The sequence below is a fragment of the Lacerta agilis genome, chromosome 17 (genome assembly GCF_009819535.1).
Source record: "Lacerta agilis isolate rLacAgi1 chromosome 17, rLacAgi1.pri, whole genome shotgun sequence".
Lineage (NCBI taxonomy): Eukaryota > Metazoa > Chordata > Lepidosauria > Squamata > Lacertidae > Lacerta > Lacerta agilis.
The window spans coordinates 11,803,350-11,828,074 of record NC_046328.1 but is presented as its reverse complement, the minus strand read 5'-3'; the positions used below and the strand labels follow the sequence as shown (position 1 = coordinate 11,828,074).

The window sequence follows — 24,725 nt, the reverse complement described above, 5'->3', positions numbered from 1 at the left end:
CAACCTCAGCCCTCCAGATGTTTTGAGACTACAGTTCCCATCATCCCTGACCACTGGTCCTGCTAGCTAGGGATCATGGGAGTTGTAGGCCAAAAACATCTGGAGGGCCGAGGTTGCGGAAGCCTGGTCTTGCCTCAACAAGGCAGTTGCAAGGACTGAAGGTTCCTGCCTTCCCACTGCTCTCTAAGGCTTCATTCCCAGTTCCTTTCCCAGAAATCTGAAGCTCCTTCGTCTTGTCTCATTGCCCCGCCCTCATCATCTCTCTGCGTGTTCTGGGAGACCAGTGGAGAGGGGAGCTGGTCACAGCAGGAGGGGGAGATTCCCTGTCTTCTTCAGCAGCCTGCCTCCACTCTGCCTCGTGACCATCCTCTGATTCTGGACTGTTGTCTGCCTCAGCCTCTTCCTGCTCATTAAAACCCTGTTGCCTCTTCAGCGTCCGAAACCTCCTGTTCCCAGTCTGTTCCTTCTGACCACTCATCGCCATCCAACCACCATTCCCCTGACTCTGAGCTGTGTTGCCCTGGGGTCTCCCCTGTCCACCACTCCTCTGCATCCAGCCAGTCCATGACACATGACTTTCCCCAAAGCATCCTGGGAGCATCTGCTTCACCAGCATCTGGTGGAGGAGGAGGAGCCTTTCTCTCTCTCTGAAGACACATGCTAGTGGTGGGTAGGACTAAATCCAGCAGTGGGCGGGACCAAAGCCAAAGCGGGTGGGACTAGAGCAAAAAGTGGGTGGGACAATCCCTTTCCCCCTCTCTTTTAGCCCTCCCACTCCCAATCTAGCAGGCTGCCAAGACAGGGAAAGATAGCTCTGAAATGATCTCTTGCAGACGTCTTCTGAGATTAAGTCAAGAGCTGCAAATTACCCCTCCCTCTGTCCCATACTAGAGCAGGCATGTCCAAGCTTGGCCCTCTGGCTGTTTTGGGACTACAATTCCCATCATCCCTGACCACTGGTCCTGTTAGCTAGGGATGATGGGAGTTGTAGTCCCAAAACAACTGGAGGGCCAGGTTTGGACATGCCTGTACTAGAGGAACCCTTGGTCTGATCCAGCCAGCAGGCCTCTTCTTCTGTGGTGTTTTGGCAGGAGGAAACCCACCACGACACATTCTCCTGAACAAGCTTTGAATTATCCATTTAGTCTGTCTCCGACTTAAATTTCCGGTGGCAGGCTGTCAAGCAATGTATGGATCTGACTCGGTGAGATTGCCTTTTGTTGCGCAGCAGAGTCTTGAACGGCTTTGTGGTTATCTAGCCATTAAAAAATAATGCCAATATGGACTCTGTTTCTTCTTTCCCACCCCACCCCCATTGATTGAGTTAAACTGAGAACTTGAGAGGTCTCCAAGCAGCTTTGGTTACATGCATTTGTTGCGACAGGCCAGCGGCCAACTTTCTGAGCTTTTCTTCTTTGCGTCGTCGTGCGGAAGAGGTGACGGAAGAAGGCCTGCAGTAATGGCTGCATCAGTTCAAAAAGGTGGTATTTGATTATGGCAGCAACCACTTGAACGCACCAGTTTCCCCGCACGAATATAAGTATATTACTGCGGGAGAGGGGGACCTCGGCCCCCAGGCCTCTCAGTCTGGCCCTCAGAACTCTTCCCCAGGCCACACGCCTCACTGGCTCTCTGCTTTACACCGCCAGTGTTTGGAATGTGTCGAACTCCAGTAAATAGTGAAGAAGAAGAGTTTGGATTTGATATCCCGCTTTATCACTACCCGAAGGAGTCTCAAAGCGGCTAACATTCTCCTTTCCCTTCCTCCCCCACAACAAACACTCTGTGAGGTGAGTGGGGCTGAGAGACATCAGAGAAGTGGGACTAGCCCAAGGTCACCCAGCAGCTGCATGTGGAGGAGTGGAGATGCGAACCAGGTTCCCCAGATAACGAGTCTACCGCTCTTAACCACTACACCACAGTGCCTCTTGCTTGTCTGGATGGGAGGTATGTATGTAGAAAATAGCCTGACTTGAGAGACAAGGGGGTGCGCCTCCGGGGGTGAAGTCAAACTGCTGCTGTAGCAGCACCAAAGTGACCTCCCCAGGGGGCAAAGCCTGGACAGTTTATATGGATGTCCTGGGCTGCCCAGATGACAAGTCTTGCTGATGTGGTCCAAAGGAAAGCAGAGCAATACGTTTGGCACCAGCTTGGCTGCAGGAGTTGCTGGAAGGAGGCGTACAAAGCACCATCCGAGGGACTTCACTAGACTGTGTGGGGTTTAATCCTTCAGCTTCTCCCAAAGATATCCCACAAGGCAGTGGAGGTTTAGGGTCAGAGTTTTCCTTCTCCTAAATGGGCTACTTTCCCAGCCTCATCTGCCCCACGATTCCCTCTACAGCACATGCAGAAACCGCCTCCTTGACTGTTGGACCCACTCTTGGTCTCATCCACACAATCCTCTTCGCATGCAGGGGAAGTCCCTAACTCACCGAGGGTTTGAGACCCATCCGCTACCCTCACCTGGTTTAGCCGGCCTGTCAAAGCCATTCCCGGGGTGTGGCCACTGTCACGTGTTACAGCTTGTAGGAGCCACAGGTGAGATCTGAGTGCAGGGTGGGGACCAAAGGTGGGCAAAGTACCCTAGAAGGAGCAGGACATGTCACCCACCAGAGGTACTACCCTCTCCTAACACCCCCTCTTTTTAAATTTCTTTTAAGTAACAGTTGATTATTCAGCCTAGCCGTTTCAAAAAGGTCTTCTGGGTCAGAAATCAGAAAATGCATAATTATAATAAATCATTTAGGTATTTAGGTCCCTAGGATGCTGTCTTATTCAGAGTCAGTCCATCCAGCTCAATATTGTCTACACTGACTGACAGTGACTCTCCAGGGTTTCAGACGGGTGTGTGTCTCCCTGTCCTGCCTGGAGATGATGAGGGGCCTAAAGCATGAAAATAGCTCAGTCAGTAGAGCGCAAGACTCTTAATCTCATGCTCGTGGGTTCAAGCCCCATGTTGGGCGAAAGATTCCTGCATTGCAGGGGGTTGGACTAGATGACCCTCGTGGTCCCTTCCAACTCTATAATTCTATGATGATTCTGTTATGAAAATCAGATGCTCTGCCACTGAGCTGCGACCCAAGAAGCTCAATTATTGTTAGGGTTTTGGACAGGGCTCCTTCCCAGTCCTTCCTGGAGATTGAACTGGAACCTTCTTCATGCAAAGCAAAGTGCTCTGCTCTTGAATTGGGACTCTTCTTCTTCTTCTTCAGTAGGGTTTCCTCCTTGGCAGAATGTGCAGAACTGCAGCAGCCTTAGATTCAAAGCAGGCTGACTGGATTCTCCATGATGTGACCAGCTCATTTTCCTAACCTCCCCTGAAACTGTTATTGGTCCTGTTTTGAGGGTCATGGTGCCTACATGTGACTTGGAAAGTGTTCTGAGTGCCTGATAGAATCATATAGCTGGAAGGGACTAATAGGGTCATTTAGACCATCCGGTTCCAACGCAGGAGTCTTCTGCCCAACGTGGGGCTTGAACCCACGACCCTGAGATTAAGAGTCTCATGCTTTACCGACTGAGCTATCTCAGGCCTACCCTTCTTTTCATAAACAGAAAACAGCACTATCCAGTTTTAAAACGCAGAACTGGCTTGCTGAGTCCTGCAGGCCAGGGATGTGCACACCACAGGTTTCGTATATCTACTTTCCTTTTCCCTTTTTCTTTTTACTACAGCTCCAAGACCTAACAATCAGAGAGGGCTGCAAAAGGCAGTCGGTTAGAATCAGTGGAGGTCGATCCATTAGGCTATCTTCCTCAGTCTCAGGATTGCCTTTGTAGAACTCAGCAGAGAGGATAGGGACAAAACCAGAATTAGTTGGCTCCACCCCCCATTTCCTTGGCTCCACCTACTAATGGGCACCCGGACCTCTGGCATACCATTCCCAATGAGCTCTGGCCCCCACTAGTTACAATTAAAGAACAGGGTGCTTCTGAGCACATCTTGAGCCTAGCAATCTCATTTTCGGTAACAGAGCTGAGCTCACAGTCCTTAAAAACGAAAACACACACATATCCTCTCCTGGTTACCCCCAAGCCTTCTTCATTTCAGAAATCTAATTTAGGTGCAGAAGAGTGGATTTGTTGCTATTGCTGAAACAGCAACCCTTGGTGATCTCCTGCAGGTCACCCAGATGATCTACCAACAGATTGCTGATGTAAACTTCAACCCAACCCGTGCTGTGGGCTGTCAAACACCCCCCTGCCCCCCACAAGGTGAATTGTACAAAAGACCCGCTGTTCTGTACGGCTCCAGTCAACATTGCCGACACTCGGTAAATACAGGTTTGAGGAGGAGGCGGCAAATTCCTTTCCAAGCTTGAGTTTTAGAAATGATTAAGCTGCCAGCCTTTAAAATAGACCTGGCATGCCATGCGTCCAGGAGAGCACAGTTGTACAGGGATGCTGGATTCCCACCCTCCACTCTTGTTACACGGGAGTATTAAGCCTTCAAGGCTTGTCCTAGGAGCAAACTCGCCAGTCAAGTCCCTTTCCAAATACACCTTTCTTTTGCCAGAATCTCCCTTCCCTATGCAAGCTGTTGAAACCCAATAGCCCATTTGCAAGATTGCCCAAGGTGGAGAAAACCAAGCCTTGCTAATTTGAAGGAGGGTTTGGCTGGGGAAAATAGTTTATTTCCAGTGGGAAATAGTTCTATTTCCAATGTGGAGGCCCATAAAGGCTCTGATCCACTTCCAAACAAGTTCAAGCACCTCTGGCTTGTATCCAACGCTAGTCCTACTCAGAGTAGACCCATTGAAACTGATGAGTGTGACTAACTCAGTTTCATTAATTTCAATGGGTCTACTCTGTGACTTAGTCTCATACAAGCCTATGTATTTTTTCTTTGAAAATGTCACCTTATAACTCATCTAGGTTACACACATTGGTCTTCTAGGGCTGTTTTAGTGCTGCTGTCCAGCAAGCATGTTGTACTGGTCAGGGAAAGGTAAGTGGCCTGCCCTGGATGGGGTCACATTCTGCCAGGTGTGTAGTTTGGAGATGCTCTTAGATGCAACTCTGTCACTGGAGGAACAGGTATCTTCAGTGACTATGAGAGCCTTTTAGCGCCAGTGTTGAAGCAATGATTCTTTCAACATCAACTTCGTTGGACTGGTCATATTGTGCAAATGCCTGATTCTTGTCTTCCAAAGCAACTACTCTATTCCAAACTTAAAAATGGAAAGCATAATGCTGGTGGCCAACAAAAGAGGTTTAAAGACTCTCTGAACGCAAATCTTCAAAAGTGTAGTGTAGACACTGACAACTGGGAAACACTGTCCTGCGAGCGCTCCAATTGGAGAACAGCCTTTACCAAAGGTGTAATGGGCTTTGAAGATGCTCGAACGCAGTGCGAAAGGGAGAAATATGCTAAGAGGAAGGCACGTTTGGAAAACCCTCACCGTGATCAACTCCCACCTGGAAAACCTATGTCCCCACTGTGGAACGATGCGTGGATCCAGAATTGGCCTCCACAGTCACGGACTCATTGTTAAGAAGACCGTGTTCATGACAATCTTACTTGGCTACGAGGGATCACCAAAGAAAGGAGAGAGATGCAAATCACCTTGAGACAGTGGTTTAAAAGGCAATTGATAAATTAACTTTAATAATCATAATAATATGCAAACACTGCGATCATTTTTGTGTCTACTTTGAAGTAAGCCTCATTGAATTCAGAGAGACTTACTCCCAGGCAACCTTGCTGCATAAGGCTGTTGCAATCAGTTTCTTTACTCGTTTACTGATCCTCTTATCTTCTAATATCAATACTTCCCCCCTCAAAATAAACTTCCATACATTTGTGTGCATCTTGAGAGCTTGCGCGTGCGCGCGCACACGCACGCACACACACACACACACACGCACGCACACACACACACACACACACACACACAACTACAATGACTAACAAAACAGAGATATTTAAGCCTTGGCTTCTGCCTTTAAGACCATAATGTCTGCTTTGTCTGTCACTGTAATAAATAGATGGTCTTAGTGACTGACACATCATCGCTCAAACACTCAGAACAGACTTGCAATGCTTTAAAAATCGTGCACAGACTTACACTGCATATATATATATCTATATATATATCTATATATATATATATATATATATAAACTTACTTAATAAAATCCATATACCGCTCAATCGTAGAAACAACCTCAAAGCGGTTTACCAAAAAGCAGTTTATTTGTTTATTCTTACATTTATATCCTGCCTCCGTCCTCCAGAGAGCCCAAGGTGGTATGCACACTTCTCTTCCTCTTCATTTTACCCTCACAACAACCCTGTGAGGCAGTTCGGGCCGAGAGAGGGTAACTGACCCAAAAGTCACCCAGTGGGCTTTGTGGCTGGCCGCGAATTTGAACCCAGGCCTCCCAATGTCCTAGCCTAGCACTTTAACCACTACTCCAGTGTCATAATAAAAGCACATATAACGCAGACACACACTTTATCATCATTCACCATCCAACATCTAGACACGCACACATGCAGAAGACCCTGTTTCCTTGCGGCTTCCAACTTGGAAGGGAGGCCCAGAGCCATGCTTACCCCCCCCCTCCTTTTCCATCTGATGTCTGCGAAAGAGTAATACTAATAATAATAACAAAAGGGAGAACGGAGGATGCTCTGTAGCCGCTCGCTTGCAGGCTGGAAAAGGAGGCGGAGGATGGAGATAGGGTGGCTCAGGGCGAGGCTCTGATTGGCTGAGGGCTGTGGGCAGGGCTGGGCCGCATCCTGCCCCGCCTTCCATTTTTTAATTTTTCCTCCCTCGGCCAGCTTCTCTAATGCAGCAGCGGCAGCGGCAGATTCTAGTTGACAGGCGCATGCAGAGAGAGAGAGAGAGGGAGAGAAAGAGAGAGAGCGAGAGAGATAGAGAGACCTTTTTGTAGTCAGGAGGGGGGACCGGAGTGGAAGCAGCAGCAGCAGCAGCTCAGAAAAGAGGGTGGCTCGCCTCTCCGGAGGAAGCTACATCTGGTGCAATCCCCTCTGACCCCTTAAGAGAGAAAGATGAGCACGGCCATACGATACAAAAGCAAGCTGGTCAACCCAGGTAAGGCGAGGGAGCTCCTAATGGGTGCATTCACATTCATGCATATTTATTATTATTATTATTATTATTATTATTATTATTATTATTATTATTATTACTGGGACTCATGCTGGACGTTGCTAATGCCTTCCCGTTTTATTCCCCTCCTCTCCGATCCCATCCTGGACATCTCTCGCTGCTTCCCAACGTGTGTCCCTTTGCAGAAGAAAAACAGGTGAGGCTTGTTATTATTATTATTATTATTATTATTATTATTATTATTATTATTATTATTATTATTATTATTATATTTTCTCGGTTGTGGCTCTTTTCATTCCCAAGTGATGCTATCAAATCAGGGTGCCTCCCCCCTCCCCCGAAAAAGAGGCGCATCCCTTTTCTTTGCTGCTTTAAGGAAGGACTTATTCTCCACCCCCCCCCCCATCCCCTTCATCCTCTTTGTCAGCCCCTAATTTTTGAGGGACTTTTGCTGTTTGGAAGGTTCATTGTATGTGTTTGTGTGTGTGTTTTGCTACCAGTCTGCCTGTGTCGGTAGCTGACACTGGGGAAGGCGAGGTGGAGAGAAAGGAGCTCTGTTTCCTCTTTAATGGCTGGAACAAAAATCCCATGATGGATTCTGGTGGCATCCACACTCTCTGTGTGATGCTGGCGATGGCGTGGTGTGTGCATGTGTTTTGAAGCAAGGCTCCACACCCAGTGGATGGTCAGACAACCCGACTTGGTCGCCCTCGTGGTGCTTTAGGGCACGATTGGGAAATCTGTGACCTCTCCGGTACGTTTTTTGGGCTGCATCCACCATCATGACAATTGGCCAGGGATGATGGAACTGTTATGCATCTAGACTTAGGGCCACAGGACCACATCTGCTTTAGGGCCAGGCAAGTGGAGATGGCACAGTCAGCCTGCGTTTCTCTGGGATCCTTCTTTTGACATTAAAAGCATGCTGTTGTTGTTTTCCCTTTTTGATACTTCCCTTCCTTGCTGTGGTCCACACCTCTTCAGCATCCCTTTGGCACACAACTCTCTGGAGATGTGTGCCTGTTTGCATGAGCTTGGAAGGGGTGATGTAACTAGAACGCATCAAGGAAGACTTGTTTATCTGTGACTTCGTTTGCGCCTTTGTATTTCTAGCATCTAGAAGAAAATGGTGTATGCTTGTGTTTGTGTCTGTGCTTATCTATCTGCATGCCTTTTAAAATGTGGGTTTGTTATTTGGCGTTCTAGGATGAACCGAAGCCTGGGAGTGTGTGTGTGTGTGTGTGTGTGTGTATTTAATGAGAAAGGTTTTTCTCTCTCTGGTGATTAAGCTTCAGCACCAGCCTAGGGAGTGAACTGAGATTGGCTTGGCCTTCCAGTATCATGAATCATTCTCAATGGAGATACAGGAAGAGTTGAATTAATGTCTCTTGGCTTGGCGTTCAAGGTTTGGTGGGACTGAAAATCCAGCGGTTAAAGGAATTGCAGGAAAAGAAAAGCTTGTTTCGGTATTTGGTATTGTAAACCGGACTGTGTGTGTCACACACACACACACACACACACACACAGAGAGAGAGAGAGAGAGAGAGAGAGACAGACAGACAGACAGACAGACAGAAAGACAGAGAGAGAAGATAGTTTATTCTGCAATTACCGCCACAACGCCACAATTGGCCTAGGGAATGAATGGGGTGATGCTTCAACTCTCCTGGTTATTAATCATTTCTGACGGCAGATAAGTGCAGACTTGAAGTGGTGGGTTTGCTGATGCTCATTGAATCTGGGACTTTCTGTGTGCTCAGTCACTGAGCTATTGCACTTTCTTGAGGGAGAGAGGATGAAATCCAGGAGGCAGAGAAAGGGGTGACTTCAATTCCCTTCTCCTAGACTGGGGCAATCGCTTGTTCCGGCCAAGAGGCGAACTTTCTAAGAGATGCCAAATGACTCTGCTTTTGAGCAGTTGGTTTAGGAACCAACAAGAGGAGCTGTGACCCTGGTCTTTGGGGACCTGACTTCAAAGGAAAGAATCCGGAAGGTGCATTCTTCCCTTTTTTCATTTCTTCCTTTGTGGCCTGGCTTGAACTCAAGCTGCAAAGGAAGATCCTCACTGATGGCATGGCTTGCAGGCACCAGAACCAGCTGTTGTGGAGGGCACAGCCCAATGAAGATGGCCAGGGGAGAGGCCTGAGGGACCGGATAGAGAGGCCTGAGGTTCTTCCAGCATGATCGAGATCAAAGTTGGGGAACCTCTGGAATTCCTGATGTTTCTGGACTCCAACTCCCAACAGCTTCACGCAGCATGGCCAATGGCCAAGGATCATGGAAGCTGGAGTACAACCGTATCTGGATGGGGGAACAGGTTTACCATGCCTGGCGAAGAATGCTGAGCTAGGTGGACCAAATGTCTGATTCGGTATGAAGGCAGCTTCCTATGTCCGGGTTCAATCCCTGGCACCTTTGGGGGAATCGGAGAGCCACTGTCAGCCAGGGTACAACAGGGGTAGGCAGCATAGTGGAGAGCCAGTGTGGTGTAGTGGTTAAGAGTGGTAGACGCGTAATCTCACGTCTCCGCTCCTCCACATGCAGCTGCTGGGTGACCTTGGGCTAGTCACACTTCTCTGAAGTCTCTCAGCCCCACTCACCTCACAGAGTGTTTGTTGTGGGGGAGGAAGGGAAAGGAGAATGTTAGCCGCTTTGAGACTCCTTCGGGTAGTGAAAAGCGGGATATCAAATCCAAACTCCTCCTCCTCCTCCTCCTCCTCCTCCTCCTCCTCCTCCTCTTCTTCTTCTTCTTCTTCTTCTTCTTCTTCTTCTTCTTCTTCTCCAGATGTTGTTGGACTGCAGTTCCCACCAGTGCTAGCCAGTATGGCCAATGATCAGGGATGATGGGAGTTGTAGTCCAAAGCATCTGCAGGACAACATGTGGACTGTCACTAGAGTAGATAATACTGGGTTAGGTGGATGAATAGTCTGACCTGCTATAAGCTAGCGTGGCCCTTACGAAAAAAGAAAAAAAAAGGTTGTAGACAATACTGAGATAGATGGCCCACTAGTCTGACTTGGCATATAGCAACACCAGGAACGTGGGTGGCACTGTGGTCTAAACCACTGAGCCTCTTGGGCTTGCTGATCGGAAGGTCAGCGATTTGAATCCCCGTGACGGAGTGAGCTCCCGTTGCTTCATCCCAGCTCCTGCCAACCTAGCAGTTCAAAAGCACACCAAAAAGTGCAAGTAGATAAATGGGTACCACTGTGGCAGGAAGGTAAATGGCGTTTCTGTGCGCTCTGGTTTCCGTCACGGTGTCCCATTGTGCCAGAAGTGGTTTAGTCCTGCTGACCACATGACCTGGAAAGCTGTCTGTGGACAAACACTGGCTCCCTAGGTCTGAAGCAAAATGAGCGCCACAAGCCCCTAGTCTCCTTTGACTGGACTTAACACCCTTTTATAACAACACCCTATATTCCCAGGAGTGACTGCCTGGCCATAGTGGAAATTGGGATGCTGGACAAGATGGGCCTTTTCTGTCTGATCCAGTTGGGCTGCTGCCATGTTCTTGGCACAGTAATTCTCAAATTATGTGCTGGGATAAATAAGTCAATTAAAGGCACACATGCTCCCAAAGTAACTGCCTTCTTCATTTTAGGCACAACCAAGATAGATTGGTATCCTATATACCACGAGTAGCCAACATGCTATCCTTCAGATGTCATTGGACTCCATAGTCAATGGAGGACACTAGGATGGAGAAGGTTGCTTTAGAGCAGCGATGGGGAACCTGTGGTCCTCCAGGTGTTGCTGGACTACAGTTTCCTTCACCCCGACCATTGGCCATGTTGGGTGAGGTTGGTGGGAGTTGTAGTCCATCAACATCTCAAGGGGATAATGTTGGCCACCCATGGAATAAACAATTCTGAGTCAGACGAACCAATTGATGATGCTATTGTTACTGCTTCTTCTACATAAATCTCCCTCCTGCCCTCCATTAGAATTCCAAAAGCATACGTATCTTGCTAAATGCACTTTGGGAACTTTGCGAAGGAGACTTCTTGGGATGGGGCAACTTAGAGTTAACAGTGGATGGGAAAGGGTTGGGACCTCCCCTGCACTAAATTCCCCCTCCTCAAATGCCTGGGGGGAGGGGGAAATGAAACCTATGTTTGCAACTAACGTTCAGTTAGGCACACTTTCTATATGTCTGCCATGTTGGATTTGACCAATGGGGTAAGGAACCTGCAACCCACAGGCTGCACGAGAACCCTAATTTCATGAAACCCACAGAGACTGTGTGGCTCGCGGAGAGATCTGTACAATCTTGTGATGTCTGTGCACCATTGGCTCAACAGTCCTACACAGAAGAAAGGTTCCCTGGCTCTGCCATAAAGGTCAGCACATCAAATGCCAAAATTACCCCAGAATGTTTTGCTGGGAGATCTGTTGTTTTTCAGACCAATATGGAGACGTTGCATTTTTCAGTAATGCCGTCCTGTGTGCCTCCGTCTTGTGTGCCTTCGGGGGGGGGGGAGAAGAAAGGTCACCACTAATTCTGCTTACACAGGTGTAACTTGAGAACTGGCCCTCTGTCAACTAGGCACGCACAATGGTACCTCACAGAGAAACACGAAGCCTTAGTGGGATAAGAATAGGTTTAGCAGCATTGCTGGAGACAGAAGGCATTTTTTCTGCATCTGCATCCAGTCTTGTAGCTAGGCAACACCCGGCATCTGTACTCTTTCAAGATGTACTTCAAGGAAGAAACAGTGCAAAATAATAAGTGTGACTACCTGTCTGTGTGGTAATTAGGGAGCATGATGGCACATCCATATTAGCAGCTCGAAACGCCGCGAGGTCATTTCTCCCCTGCTGTGTTTCAAGCTGAATTTGCATGGTGTTGTTCATATCTGAGAGAGGGCAGGGGTGCCCTGAAATGTCATGCATACTGGGTTTCCCTGCGCATGTGTGCTCATCTGTGCATGTGCGATGACTGTTACAGTATGTTCAAATTATGGCTTGCTCTGCGTCCAGTTTTCCAGTCAGACTGGACACAAAGTAAGTGGCAATATGAGCACACCCTGAGATTGTGCAGATTTATGTGCCATGCTCACATTGCATAGGAAAAAGTCAGGGGCAGTGGCGTAGCAAGGTCAGGTGGTACCCAGTGCAGTTTTTTCTGTCACCTCCCCACATTGAAATTCCTCCTCCCTCCCTCCACCCGCCTGTCAAAGAAAGCTGCACCCTGCCCTCCTCAAGCAGCCCGGGAGCACAGGGGGCTGCTGCTCACGAGGCAAGGCAGGGTCCCCCCCAAGGGTGGGACATGGATGGGATGGGACGGGCAGGGAGAGCCTGGCCAATTGTTGGGAAGGGGACGTGTCACGATGCAACTCAACTATGCTCGGTTTCACAGGCAGCGTCGAGTTGCATTTTGTCACCCCACTCATTGATGGTACCCGGGGCGGTCTGCCCCCACCGCACTCCCTTCCTCTGCCAGTGGTCAGGGAGAGGCCTTATTGAAACCCACAAGCCCACTCTGTGGTCCCCATCAATTGGAATCAAGTTATGCCCCTTCCTTCAGCCTGGAAAAAAAAACAGTAGCTAAAGGAGGCATTGCAAGATGTAAAGGCACGGGACCCAAAGCATTGCAGCTTTATAATTTAGGAAAAGGACAACCAGAATTGAGTGGCAGAGGTGCGCGAAGAAAATAGGCAGAGAGGACTTAGGACACCCAGTGTAATAGGACTGTAAATGGAGGGCAGACCCACACAATAATAATTAATAATAATAATAATTACGTCCATTTTGCCCAAACTGGATTGTATTCATAGCTTGCTTTCACTCCACTAGCCCCCCCCCCTCAATCTTGGGAGCAAGTTGGTGCCTCTGGGATGGGGAAGAAATTAGATTCAGTTTGCATTGAAAGGCAAATCTATCATCCATCTACAGGTGAAACTCGAAAAATTAGAATATCATGGAAAAGTTCATTTATGTAAGCAATTGTCTTCATTAGCTACTGGAGTTTAATATATGAGATAAACTCATGACATGCAAAGCGAGATATGTCAAGCCTTTGCTTGTTATAATTGTGATGATTATGGCGTGCAGCTGATGAAAACCCCAAAGTTGAGATTGTTAATTTAGGGTTCTCATCAGCTGTACACCATAATTATCACAATTATTACCAATAAAGGCTTGACATATCTCGCTTTGCATGTCATGAGTCTATCTCATATATTAGTTTCACCTTTTAAGCTGAATTACTGAAAGAAATGAACCTTTCCATGATATTCTAATTTTTCGAGTTTCACCTGTATATCTATCTATCTATCTATCTATCTATCTATCTATCTATCTATCTATCTATCTATCATCTATCTATATTTTAAAAATCTGCATGGTGCCTGGATATTGAAAGGGCTTGAATAACAACCATCCTGTTATTATTATCAAAATATTTTGCCTTTCCCGCAGTCTGGAACTCAAGGTGGCTTACCAAAGTTAAGGCAACCTGGATAAAATACAGAACACTGGAAACACATAAAAGACAATAGCTGAAAATGCCACTGTTGAACTATAAGAGAATTAAAACCATATAAAATATAAAACAGGTCTATTAAAATTCAGATACTGCACTGCAGTATTAAAAAAGCCTTTTCTTTGAAAGAAGCACCACTGATCTTACAGACATAAATCTAGATAGATTTGGTGAAGTGTCAGACGTACCGAGCTGTGTGTTCCACCTGCCCTGCCCTCCATAGGCTGACTTGCCCTCAAGTGCCACAGAAGACTCTGTCCCATCAACAGCATCGGAGAAAGGCTTCATCCATACCACCCTACCACAGTCTTGACTTCCCCCAGAGAATCCTGGGAAGTGTGGTTTGTTACGGGTGCTGAGAGTCGTTAGGAGACCCCCCCCTTTCCCCTCACAGAGCAATAATTCCCAGATTTCTCTGGGAAGAGGGATTGACTATGAAACCGCTCTGAGAATTTAAGCTCTGTGAAGGGTCATTGGGGTCTCCTAACACCTCTCAGCGCCCTTAAGAAACTACACTTCCCAGGATTCCTTGGGTGGGCTGCTTAGAGTGGTATGATACTGCTTTAAATGTATAGTGCAGATGGGGCCTTGGTATGCCCAGAGGGGGCACCGCTCTTTTTTGAACGGACAGCTAGTCTGTTGTGCTTTGGCGGAGAAGCGTGTGACACTATAAAAAATGATTATGAAAATAATGTCAAGGAGAGCAACATTTATTTAAATTTCGGAGTTGTCAGGAGAAGGTTGGGAGGCAATGTCTGCTTCCACAAACTCTGCCGTACAAGCTTTGTTGTCTTGGCGTGTGTCTTTTGTGGGCATCTGAAATATGCAGTAGATCTCGTTTTCCCAATTAGCCTTGAACTTCTGACTATCGGCGTGTCCCATTTTCCTGAGCCTCCTGATTAGACACGGGGCTGCCTCTATATTTGGAGAGACTTCTTTCCCAACCCTTTGCAAGATCTACCCACTCCTTGTAATGATGAATCATGCCATCAAAGGATTGCCTTTTGCACAGACCATCTGGGGAACCGTCTGTGAGATGGCTTATCTCAAGAACGGTATTATAGGCTAAAGAAATGCAGGGATCGATCCTTGGGTTTTCTGGGTTGTAAATATTAACGTAGTTATCTTCTGTTTTTGATTTTATTTAATGATACTGTCCATGGCCCGAGCATTGAAATGCTTTATCTCTTGCTAAATTAACAGGGCACACACTTTTGAACAATTAGACACATGGAGAAAACTTATAAAAATCATGAATGAGTAGTGAAATATCACCCCCCCCTTTAAAGGACATTAAACATTATTGCTGTTCTAGTTTTATCTACCCCCAGTGGGATCTGCCTCAGAATTAGGTGGGAGAACATTTTAAGGCACCTCTGAGTTTGCATTTGTCTTTTTTTTTTTTTTAAAGAGAAAGTTATTGTGAAAATTCACCAGCACTTTAGTGCTAATATATTTCTGCTGATATATACATGTTTGGTGCAATTTTTGCCCAATATACACATTTCCGCAAAGCACTTTCCTTCAATATATGTATTTTTGTACGCATTACTTAGAGTACACATTATTTGAAAAATTAAAGAGGATTGTGGATTTCAGAGGCTGGTTGTGTTGTGAGAGGTGTGATTTAGGTAGGTTCAATTTACAGACAAACTGAATCTTATTTCTCCCCTTCATCAGAGTTATCTTTTTGTAAGTAAGTAAGTAAGTAAATAAATAAATAAATAAATAAAATCCTCCCAGCCAGTTTTAGCCTGGCTGTGAAAGTATTCTTGAGGACTGGGCCTCAAACAGGAATGGAACAGATCACTCCATTTGTTTTTTTCCACATGTACCACATGCCTACAGACTACAGACATTTGCATTGTTTTGGAACATTTTTTTTTTTACAAGTTTTGTATCACAGAATTGTAGAGTTGGAAGGGACCCCAAGGGTCGACTTGTCCAACCCACTCCAGTGCAGGAATCACAGCCAAAGAATCCCTGACCAGGACCGGCGCTAGGGCTTCTTGCGCCCTAAACGAACCACCTTCTGGCGTCCCCCCCCCCGCCAAAGCCTGCTTTAGCGGGAGGTGGGGGTGGTGGTATAGGGGGCAAGCAGCACCTCTCCGCTACAGCAGAGAAGCTGCTGCTAGCCCCAAGGCCGTCTCAGGCACATCTGTCGCCGTGGCACGGTGATCTTTCTGGTGCCCCCTTTCGTCCGGGGCGTCCGGGGGAGACCGCGGGTGGCGCAAGCACCCGGTCACCTGTGGGGGTGGGGGAGGCCGCCGGCGGGGCTGCGCGGCTCCTCCCGCTCGCTGCGCTCGAAGACAGGGCCGGGCGGTCGGCTCACAGCCCGCCCGGGAGCAGTATGGGTGGTAGTGGCTGTGGGGGCGGGTTGGGGAGGGGGCGCCCAGCATGCCGGCGGGGTCGCCCCTGGGGGGGGCCGGCGCCCTGGCGCACCGCGCCACCAGCCCCAATGGATGAGACGGGGCTGGCTAGCCCGTCCCGCCCAAGCCTGGCCAGCGCCCCCTCCATTTTGGCGCCCTAGGCAATTGCCTAGTTCACCTAAATGGACGCGCCGGCCCTGGTCCCTGACAGATGGCCATCCAACCTTTTGGAGAGTCCACCATCTTCTGAGGTACTCTGTTCCACTGTTGAACAGCTTTGACTTCCAGAAAGTTCTTTCTAATGTTTACTCGCAATCTCCTTTCTTGTAATTGGAATCCATTGGTTGGGGTCCTCCTATCTGGAGCAGCAGAAAGCAAGCTTGCTCCATCATCTGTGTGGCAGCCCTTCAGATATTTGAAGGTGTCGATCGTGGCCATCTCTTAGTCTTTTTTTCCAGGCTAAACATGGCCAACTTCTTCAACTGTTCATCATAAGGCGCTTGGTTTCCAGACCCTTGAACATCTTAGTTGCTCTCCTCTGCACACATTCCAGCTTGTCAATATCCTTCTTAAATTGTGGCGCCCAGAACAGTAAACTGAATGCGTTGTATTCTAAAATATGTGAGAAATATATTGTGAAATTCAAAGAAGTGCAAAAACTTAAGGGTAACAGTGTTCCAGTGCACATATTTACCATTTGCCAGTTTGTTTGGGGGCTCAGTCTAAGGCAGGGGTCAGCAACCTTTTTCAGCCGTGGGCCGGTCCACCATCCCTCAGACCATGTGGTGGGCTGGACTATATTTTTTTTTGGGGGGGAATGAACAAATTTCTATGCCCCATAAATAACCCAGAGATGCATTTAAAATAAAAGGACACATTCTACTCTTGTAAAAACACGCTGATTCCTGGACCGTCCATGGGCCGGATTTAGAGGGCGATTGGGCTGAATCTGGCCCCTTAGGCCTTAGGTTGCCTACCCCTGGTTTAAGGTACTAGGGCTGCCAAAGTCTGGATTTTCCCAGATATTACCGGGATTTTAAAGGCGGAATTGACATCGGGGGGAATTCCTGAAAGGTGGCACTTTGTCTTGGATCTTGGGCAAGTCAATCAAACAATTGTGGGTTTTTGGCTCAACAACATTGGGATTTGACTTTCGGGGTGTCCTGGTTTTTACTTTTTGAAATACGGCAGCCCTAAAGGTACTCACACTAGTGTTTAAAGCCCTAAACTACTTAAGCCTCAAATATCTGCAACATCCCTTCCTTCCCTACAGACCCTCTTGGATGTAAACATCAGCAGAGAGGGACCCTCTTGGTTGTCATCAGAAGTTGGGGGGCAGGTGAGAGTGGCCCAGGGAGAGGGTATTCTCCAAGTGGTGAATTCCCTCCCCACAGAGGCAAATTGTTATTAGGATTTCTTTTCTCTCTGGACTCTGCTTTCTCCAAGTGACTGGCCTAGAAGAAGCAGATGTGAGAGACAAAAAAGCCACAACAGATGTGCTGTGCTTGGACAAACTTCCAACTGTTTACCTCAAGATTCCTCAGAGTAATGTGATAAATACATTGCTCCCTTTTCAGTGGGCAAATATTTCAGTTGTGTTTAAGAAGTCAGCATGGAACAAACCTTTAAATGCAAGGAGACTGAAAACTGCCCCCTAACTTATACTGGACAAAGGAACTTGATTCAATGTTTAGGAACCTCAGAAAGTGCCTTATACTAAGCCAGGCCATTGGACTACCTTGGAGGATAGATAGTTTTGTTCTCTTCTTTGGGACATCCTTCCCTATTAGACCTATAAGATAGGCTTCTGGCCTTTTGCGAATAGCTCATTTAAACACTTCTACTTGGTCTCTCATACCCTCCAACATTCCTCCAATAAAAACAGGACCGGATTTAGGTTTGATGAGGCCCTAAGCTACTGAAGGTAATGTGGCCCTTTATATATCAAGCTGTCCTTTGAGGGATTAAGTTTGAGAACCAAGGTACCACTGTATATAGAAATGAGCAAACCCGTGATACTTTAGGGAGCAGGCTAGCAGCCGGGGCCCATTATTTACACCACAGGAGCCTACACAACACAAAACACTGTTGCTGTATGTAGGTTTTGTTTTATTTGTTTTTTATCTCATATTTTGGAAATGTACAACCAGGGTTTTTTCCCTTTAATTTTTTGGGCCCCCCCCCAAGAGAGTGGGGCCCTAAGCAATAGCTTTTTAGCTTATACATAAATCTGGTGGCGCTGTGGGTTAAACCACAGAACCTAGGGATTGCTGATCAGAAGGTCGGTGGTTCGAATCCCTGCGACGGGGTGAGCTCCCGTTGCTCGGTCCCAGCTCCTGCCAACCTAGGAGTTCGAAAGCACGTCAAGTGCAAGTAGATAAATAGATACTGCTCCAGCGGGAAGGTAAACGGCGTTTCCGTGCGCTGCTCTGGTTCGCCAGAAGCGGCTTTGTCATGCTGGCCACATGACCCTGCAACATTTCTCTGATGAAAATATGCACGTCCTAAGCAACAGTGGGACATTCCAGGATTAAATCAGAAATCCGGAGCTGTCCCTGGAAAATAGGGACACTTTGGGGTGTCTGGTCGCCTAGCAGCTTTTGATATTACATGCTGTTTTGCTGCCTCCCCCCCCCCAATATCCTGCTTGGGGCATATGCCCCCTCCAGCCCCTTCTTGACCCGGGCCAGTGAAAACTCCTGGATATTTGTATAAAGTAGGTCTTTGGACTCTGGCCACGGAGAAGTCATCTGTTAGCTCTGCAAAGCTCTGGGGGAAAGTCTGTCACAACTATCTGCCTTCTACCCGGTCAGACGATTTGGCTATCGGCCCTTCCCAAAGCTCAAAGCTATTGCTGCTTCTTCTTCATCTGCTTCTAGGTCAGAGAGGAACACCAAAAAATAAAAATAAAAATAAAAATATGCATCTTCCTTCTCTGCCTATTTGGCTTCCTTGTGCCCAAATGCAGCCTGCCTCTCAGAACAAGACGACAGTTGGGATATTAGCCAGGCTGGGTCAGGTGTAGGTCAGAAGGTTTCCAGCCTCGACCAGCTTCACCTCCTTCTGCACATCTGTCCAAGGGGCTCTGCGGCAGGAGCCCCTGTCGTTGGCCAGATGGCCTGTTCGAGGCACATGGGAAGGCTTCCCCCGCCCCCAGTGGAAAATGCACCTCGACAATATCTGTCCTCTGCTGCCTTTGATTCGGTGGCAAAAAGGAGGTCAGGAAATGTATGTCCCTGCGGCTGGAGGCCTGCTCATCAAAGCCTTGCCAACGCACCATGGAGCCACTGCTGGGCTCTTGTCCCTTGAATTATTAATCCGACAAATGAATAAAACGACCCACAGGGAGGGGGAAGAAGCTTTCCGTCCATGCACTGTGTTGTTGACATGGGGCAACATTTGCAGAATATAAAATCTAAGTGCTTTTTTTTACCCTAATTGGATTTTCCATTATTTGCCTCTCCTCGTTCTGTCCACTCCAGCAATTTCAGATGCATACATTTGGGGGGAATGTAGGATTCTGCCTTATATTATTCTCTTATTCTGAGAGCCAGTGTGGTGTAGTGGTTAAGAGCGGTAGACTTGTAATCTGGGGAACCGGGTTTGATTCCCCGCTCCTCCACATGCAGCTGCTGGGTGACCTTGGGCTAGTCACACTTCTCTGAAGTCTCTCAGCCCCACTCACCTCACAGAGTGTTTGTTGTGGGGGAAGGAGGGAAAGGAGAATGTTAGCCGCTTTGAGACTCCTTCAGGTAGTGATAAAGCGGGATATCAAATCCAAACTCTTCTTCTTCTTCTTATACTGAGTCAGACCATTGGTCCGTTGAGCAAAGTATGGTCTACATTCAGAGGTGGGGATTGTTTCCTGACTGGAGGGTGAGATCTTTATCTTCCCCACCCCAACGAGCCAAAATTGGACAAGTGGGCGGGGCTGCTCAATTGCCAGTCACTTGATGTCATAGTGATGTCAAGTGAGTCATCTCTTTGAAGCTGTGATTGCTGTCACTTTCAAGTAGCCTTTTGTAACCATCCAGGCAAAAATGCTCTCTGAAGCAGCACCTTCCCTCCTGTAAACTTTGCTCCAGTAATTATACATTTACCGTATATACCCGAGTATAAGCCGACCCGAATATAAACCGAGGCACCTAATTTTCCTACAGAAACCTGGGAAAGCTTATTGACTCAAGTATAAGCCGGTTCACCTTTGCCGCTGTGGAGGAGGAGGAGGAACAAGCAGCCCGAAAGCAGCCCATTGGGCTGCTCCTTCCTCTTCCTCCTTTGCCGAGTTTGCATTTATGCAAGCAGTTCAGGAATGGAACAAGCTGCCTGGGGAGAGTAAAGAACCGCCATTCTTGTACACTTCTTAAGGAATGGTTGACTGGGGAGAGTGCGTGGCAGCACGAGCGGAGAGAAAGGGCTTCTTTCTCGCTGCCCCCACCGGCCGCCTCACTCGAGTATAAGCCGAGGGCAGCTTTTTCAGCACAAAAAATGTACTGAAAAACTAGGCTTATACTCAAGTATATACAGTATTCCTTTTTTAAAAAATCATTTTTATTTGATTTTACAAGTATAAATTTATTACAATACCAAATACATATTCACAAAATGAGATTTCTCTAAATCTCGAGACTTCCCCCCCCAATTTTTAAAGCAGGTGGGGTGGGGGAAAGGCTGCTCCTGAGAACGGTTTGGCAACCAGCTTTACGACAGCTTCTGCAGTCCTGTTTGAGCAAATGGGAGCAGAGGCTCTGTTTTAAAGCCTTCGCTAAAGCTTATTTGAAGTAGCTCTCTCACAAGAGTGGCTTCAAAGGGTGCTTTTGCACAGGGCTTTAATCCCTTCTCAGATGATGAGTGGCGATTAAACCTTGCTGCCTTGGCTTCTTCACTGGGATCAAGATTGCACAGCCAGTGCAGGATTAAACCCTGTCCTCCCACCTGTCAGCTGAAAACATCTGTGACATCAGTCACTTGACAGATGGGTGTGGTTTGACTTTATAGTTATATGTTGTACTAAATTTGTAAAAGAACAAAATAGAAACATATGTTTATCCTGCATTGCCGGGGGTTGGACTAGATGACCCTTGGGGTCCCTTCCAACGTCTACAATTCAAAACCCATCAGCTTGTTGTGTATGTGTGTGTGTGAGAGAGAGCATGTTGACAGGGAGTTCCTCAGTACACAGAGTAATTCCCCTGTGGTCAGTGATGTGGTCGGTGTGTTCTTTGCTTTTTTAAAAATGTCAGCACTATGTTTAGCCTCGAAGCAAAGGGAGGGAGAGGCGGGGGGGGGGGAAAGTGCTGTCTGTTTACTGTTGCACATTCTTCTTGGAAGGGTGGTTTTGCAAATGTCCCTCAACTGTCAAAGATGTCCTAATGCGATTCACACGGCTTGTCATTTTAATGGCACGAGAGCAAGATTCAGCACGCCGAGAGCTGAAAGGCTCTGGTCAGGTTCTCTTAACTTGCTTCCTGATAACTTCCCAACCATAGTCTCAGCGACGGCTCTGCTATTTTCAGGGTCTGAGGATAAATTTTTATCTTTGCTGATCTCAGGTTTGTGCTCTGTATAGAACTGGGGCACATTTTATTATCTCAAAAGCACTTAGCGTGCTCCTGCAGCTAAGAAAAGACACCAATTGCAAATACCAGGAATAATGACCATTGCCTGCCCTCAAGCTTGCAATATGAAGCGGCTCAGGGCCGCAATACCTCAAGGACGGCCTCTCCCCATATAAACCAACTCGGGCCCTGCAGTCATCATCTGAAGCCCTTCTTCAGGGCCCTTGCCTCCTCTGTGAGAAGTCTGGAGTGTGGCAACATGAGAGCACGGCCTTTTTTGTGGTGGCTCCCCATTTATGGAATGCTCTCCCCAGGGAGACTCACCTGGTACCTTCATTACATATCTTTAGGTGCCAGGCGAAAATATTCCTCTACAACCAGACCTTGGGCTACTTAAACAATCTGCAGCCTTTTAAACTGTTGGTGGGGAGAAGTGTTCTTTTTGTTTGTTACTATGGTATGCATTTCTGTGTTATTGTACTGTGAATGGCCCTGTGATTCTTGGATGAAGGGCAGTGTAGAAATATAATAAATAAACGGGTTACTTCTAGGTTTCAGTGCTCGCACATGCGCAGAAACGCTAAATTGAGCTTTGCGGATGCGCAGGAGCGCCAAATCGCGATCCGTGCGTGTGCAGAAGCGGTGCTGCGGGTTTCGAACGCTGCGGGTTGCGAACGTGCCTCCCGCACGGATCACGTTCGCAACCCGAGCGTCCACTATATATAGAAGGGCGGGGTGTGAACTTACAAATAAAATGCAGACTACATCGAACCTTCTACCGGTAAGGAAGGTTTCATCCTTAGAGCAGATGAAACTCTGTTTGCCCAACTTGAAGGAAACTTTGTTTTGGGGGTGGATTGTGGGTGTGGAGGTGACCTGAAACTCTGTGGGAGTAACAAAGTGAAGGGTGTGATTGTAGCCTGAGAGAGTATTGTTCTGAGTTTCTAGGTCTAGTAGAACAGGTAAGGCGTGAACTGAACAAGCATCCCAAAGAGAAATTTAAGGCGAAGGAGTGGAAATACAATTCCAGCAAAATTCTTGGTTCAGAGAGGTCCTCCTAGTTTTTCTTCTGCTGGTTAGTTTTCCTGGAGGCGAAGGTTTGGTTTCACACAATAACCTATAATATGTCAGGCCTGGGGATCAAAGGTGTAGTGGTCTGGGGTTCCAGAGGCTTGAAGACCCCTTAATATTTCTGTAGCAGGGGTTCTGTGTCCAGCATCTTAGAACCACAAGTCGGCACGAAAGGGGAGCACTTTAGCCACTGAAAAGTCTTCCCACCCTTTGACCTGATTTGAACCAATAAGCGATGAAAGGAGGTGAATCACCTACTGAGGATGGGCTCCTAAGGTCACTCTGCAGAAGAACACCGAGGAGGAATTCTGTATACTCCAAAGTTAAGCATGTAGGTAGACTGAAAACATAAGGCCTTTCAGTTTCAAGGGAATGGCCAGTGAGTTCTGTTTTGTGCAGCGGAACTTCAAGGGAAACTGTTTTCTCCAATCCTCAGAGTGGTTTAGCAATCCTTCTCTCCAAGGAATAGGGCTGTGCAATATATCTCCCCAAACTAATTTGAAATCCGTATCGAGATATTGGTGTCATAATTATCGACCCGGCGCTATATCGTGAATCATGGGTGTGTGTTCTATGCAGGGCCGGATTTAGGTTTCATGAGGCCCTAAGGTACTGAAGGTAATGAGGTCCTTTATATGTTCCGCTGTCCTTTGTCAACAACAAATTGTTGCTGTTTTTTTGTGTTGAATATATGCTCTTTGGTACTTTAAGGACCTAATAGGTATCTAAAGCCATTTGCACATAACAAATAGGAGCCTACATAACACAAAACACTGTTGCTATATGTAGGTTTTATTTTATTTGTTTTTTATCTTATATTTTGGAAATGAAATGTACATCCAGTTTTTCCCCACTTTAAATTTTTTTGGGGTCCCCCCAAGACAGTGGGGCCCTAAGCTATAGCTTGTTTAGCTTATACGTAAATCCGACACTGGTTCTATGCATAAAATCTCAATGTGGGAAAAACCGTGACGCCATCCAATGCCTCTACAGAGCTCCATCCTTATTTCAGACATTTTGATATAACAGTATAGCACAATGTTTAGCTGGTGATATATCGTGATGTTGAAAACCAGATTTTGCTCAGCCCTACCAGAGAACTCTGGCTTTGGCCCCCACAATAAAGTATTTGAGGCCCCACCCCCAAGTTGATGGGCGTTGCCATTCAACGGATGTGTGCGCACTGCATCATGTGATCGATTAAGAAGGGCGGGGCTTACCTGGATCCCCCACAATCCTTCATTCCAGCTGGCACCCCTGTTTGGGAGAAAGTGCACACACAAATGCACATATTAGTGCAAACAATCTACCGATATGCATTATGTGCGGTGCAGCATTTAAAGTGCTGGACTAGGACTTGTGAGACCAGGGTTCGAATCTCCACTCAGCCATAAAAGTGGCTTGGTGACCTTGGGCCAGCCACAGACCAGTCACAGACTCTCAGCCTAAGCTTATCCCGCAAGGTTGTTGTGCATATATAAATGGTGAGGAGGAAAACCACGGATGCCACCCTGAGCTCCTTGGAAAGGTGGGATAGAAATGTAAAAGCTAAAAGTATTTGGAGGGGAGTTGCTTGCAAAAAAAAAATGGATATATTAGGGGAAATGCACCCTAAAATTCTGAGAAATGTTCATGTGGGCTTTAAAAAAAACACCTGATGCAGAAATGTGGCAAACTGAATTTAAGACAGGAAAAGTGAGGCATGAAAATGGACAGATTCACTGAATCAGCTCCGACTCTTAATTTTAATCTTGCTCACGCTTTAGGCAAGTTTGTGATGACAGGTGGAGATGATGCCTCTGAAGAAGGCAACTATAATACTTCCTATTTTCACCAGCAATTATTAAAGTGCTGAGTGCTAATCCTCACTCAGTTCTACTGGTAAGGCAGGCGGGCAACAATTATATTCCAGTTTTTCCAAATAGAAATTTTGCGTGTGAAATGCAGTGCATCTGAGAGTGTCTACCCGTCCTATTACAACAGCTCAGGGCTGGTTGGAATATACCTGGGTGAGAATAATATTATTACTTCAAAATGCCTTCAGAAAGAGGCACAGTACAACCCTAGGCATGTCTACTCAGAAGTAAGCCCCAGTGCCTGCTGTTGTACTCCCAAGTAAGCAGGTATAGAAGTATTCCTCCCAAACTGTCAAATGGACTCAAT

General features: G+C 47.1%; 1 protein-coding gene and 1 non-coding gene across 2 annotated transcripts in view; one reads left to right on the top strand and one right to left on the bottom strand.

Annotated features, from left to right (window-relative positions):
* Window positions 1-3,459: 3,459 nt before the first annotated feature.
* TRNAK-CUU lies at window positions 3,460-3,533 on the bottom strand. The gene has a single exon. It is a non-coding gene; the product is annotated as a tRNA-Lys (tRNA).
* Window positions 3,534-6,926: 3,393 nt separating this feature from the next.
* Window positions 6,927-24,725, top strand: part of SEPTIN5 (septin 5) — an 82,160-nt gene continuing 64,361 nt past the window's right edge. The window contains exons 1-2 of the mRNA XM_033174725.1: window positions 6,927-7,061; window positions 7,265-7,275. Of these exons, the coding sequence (XP_033030616.1) occupies window positions 7,019-7,061; window positions 7,265-7,275 (54 nt within the window). The 5' untranslated portion in view covers window positions 6,927-7,018. The remainder of the gene's footprint in view (window positions 7,062-7,264; window positions 7,276-24,725) is intronic.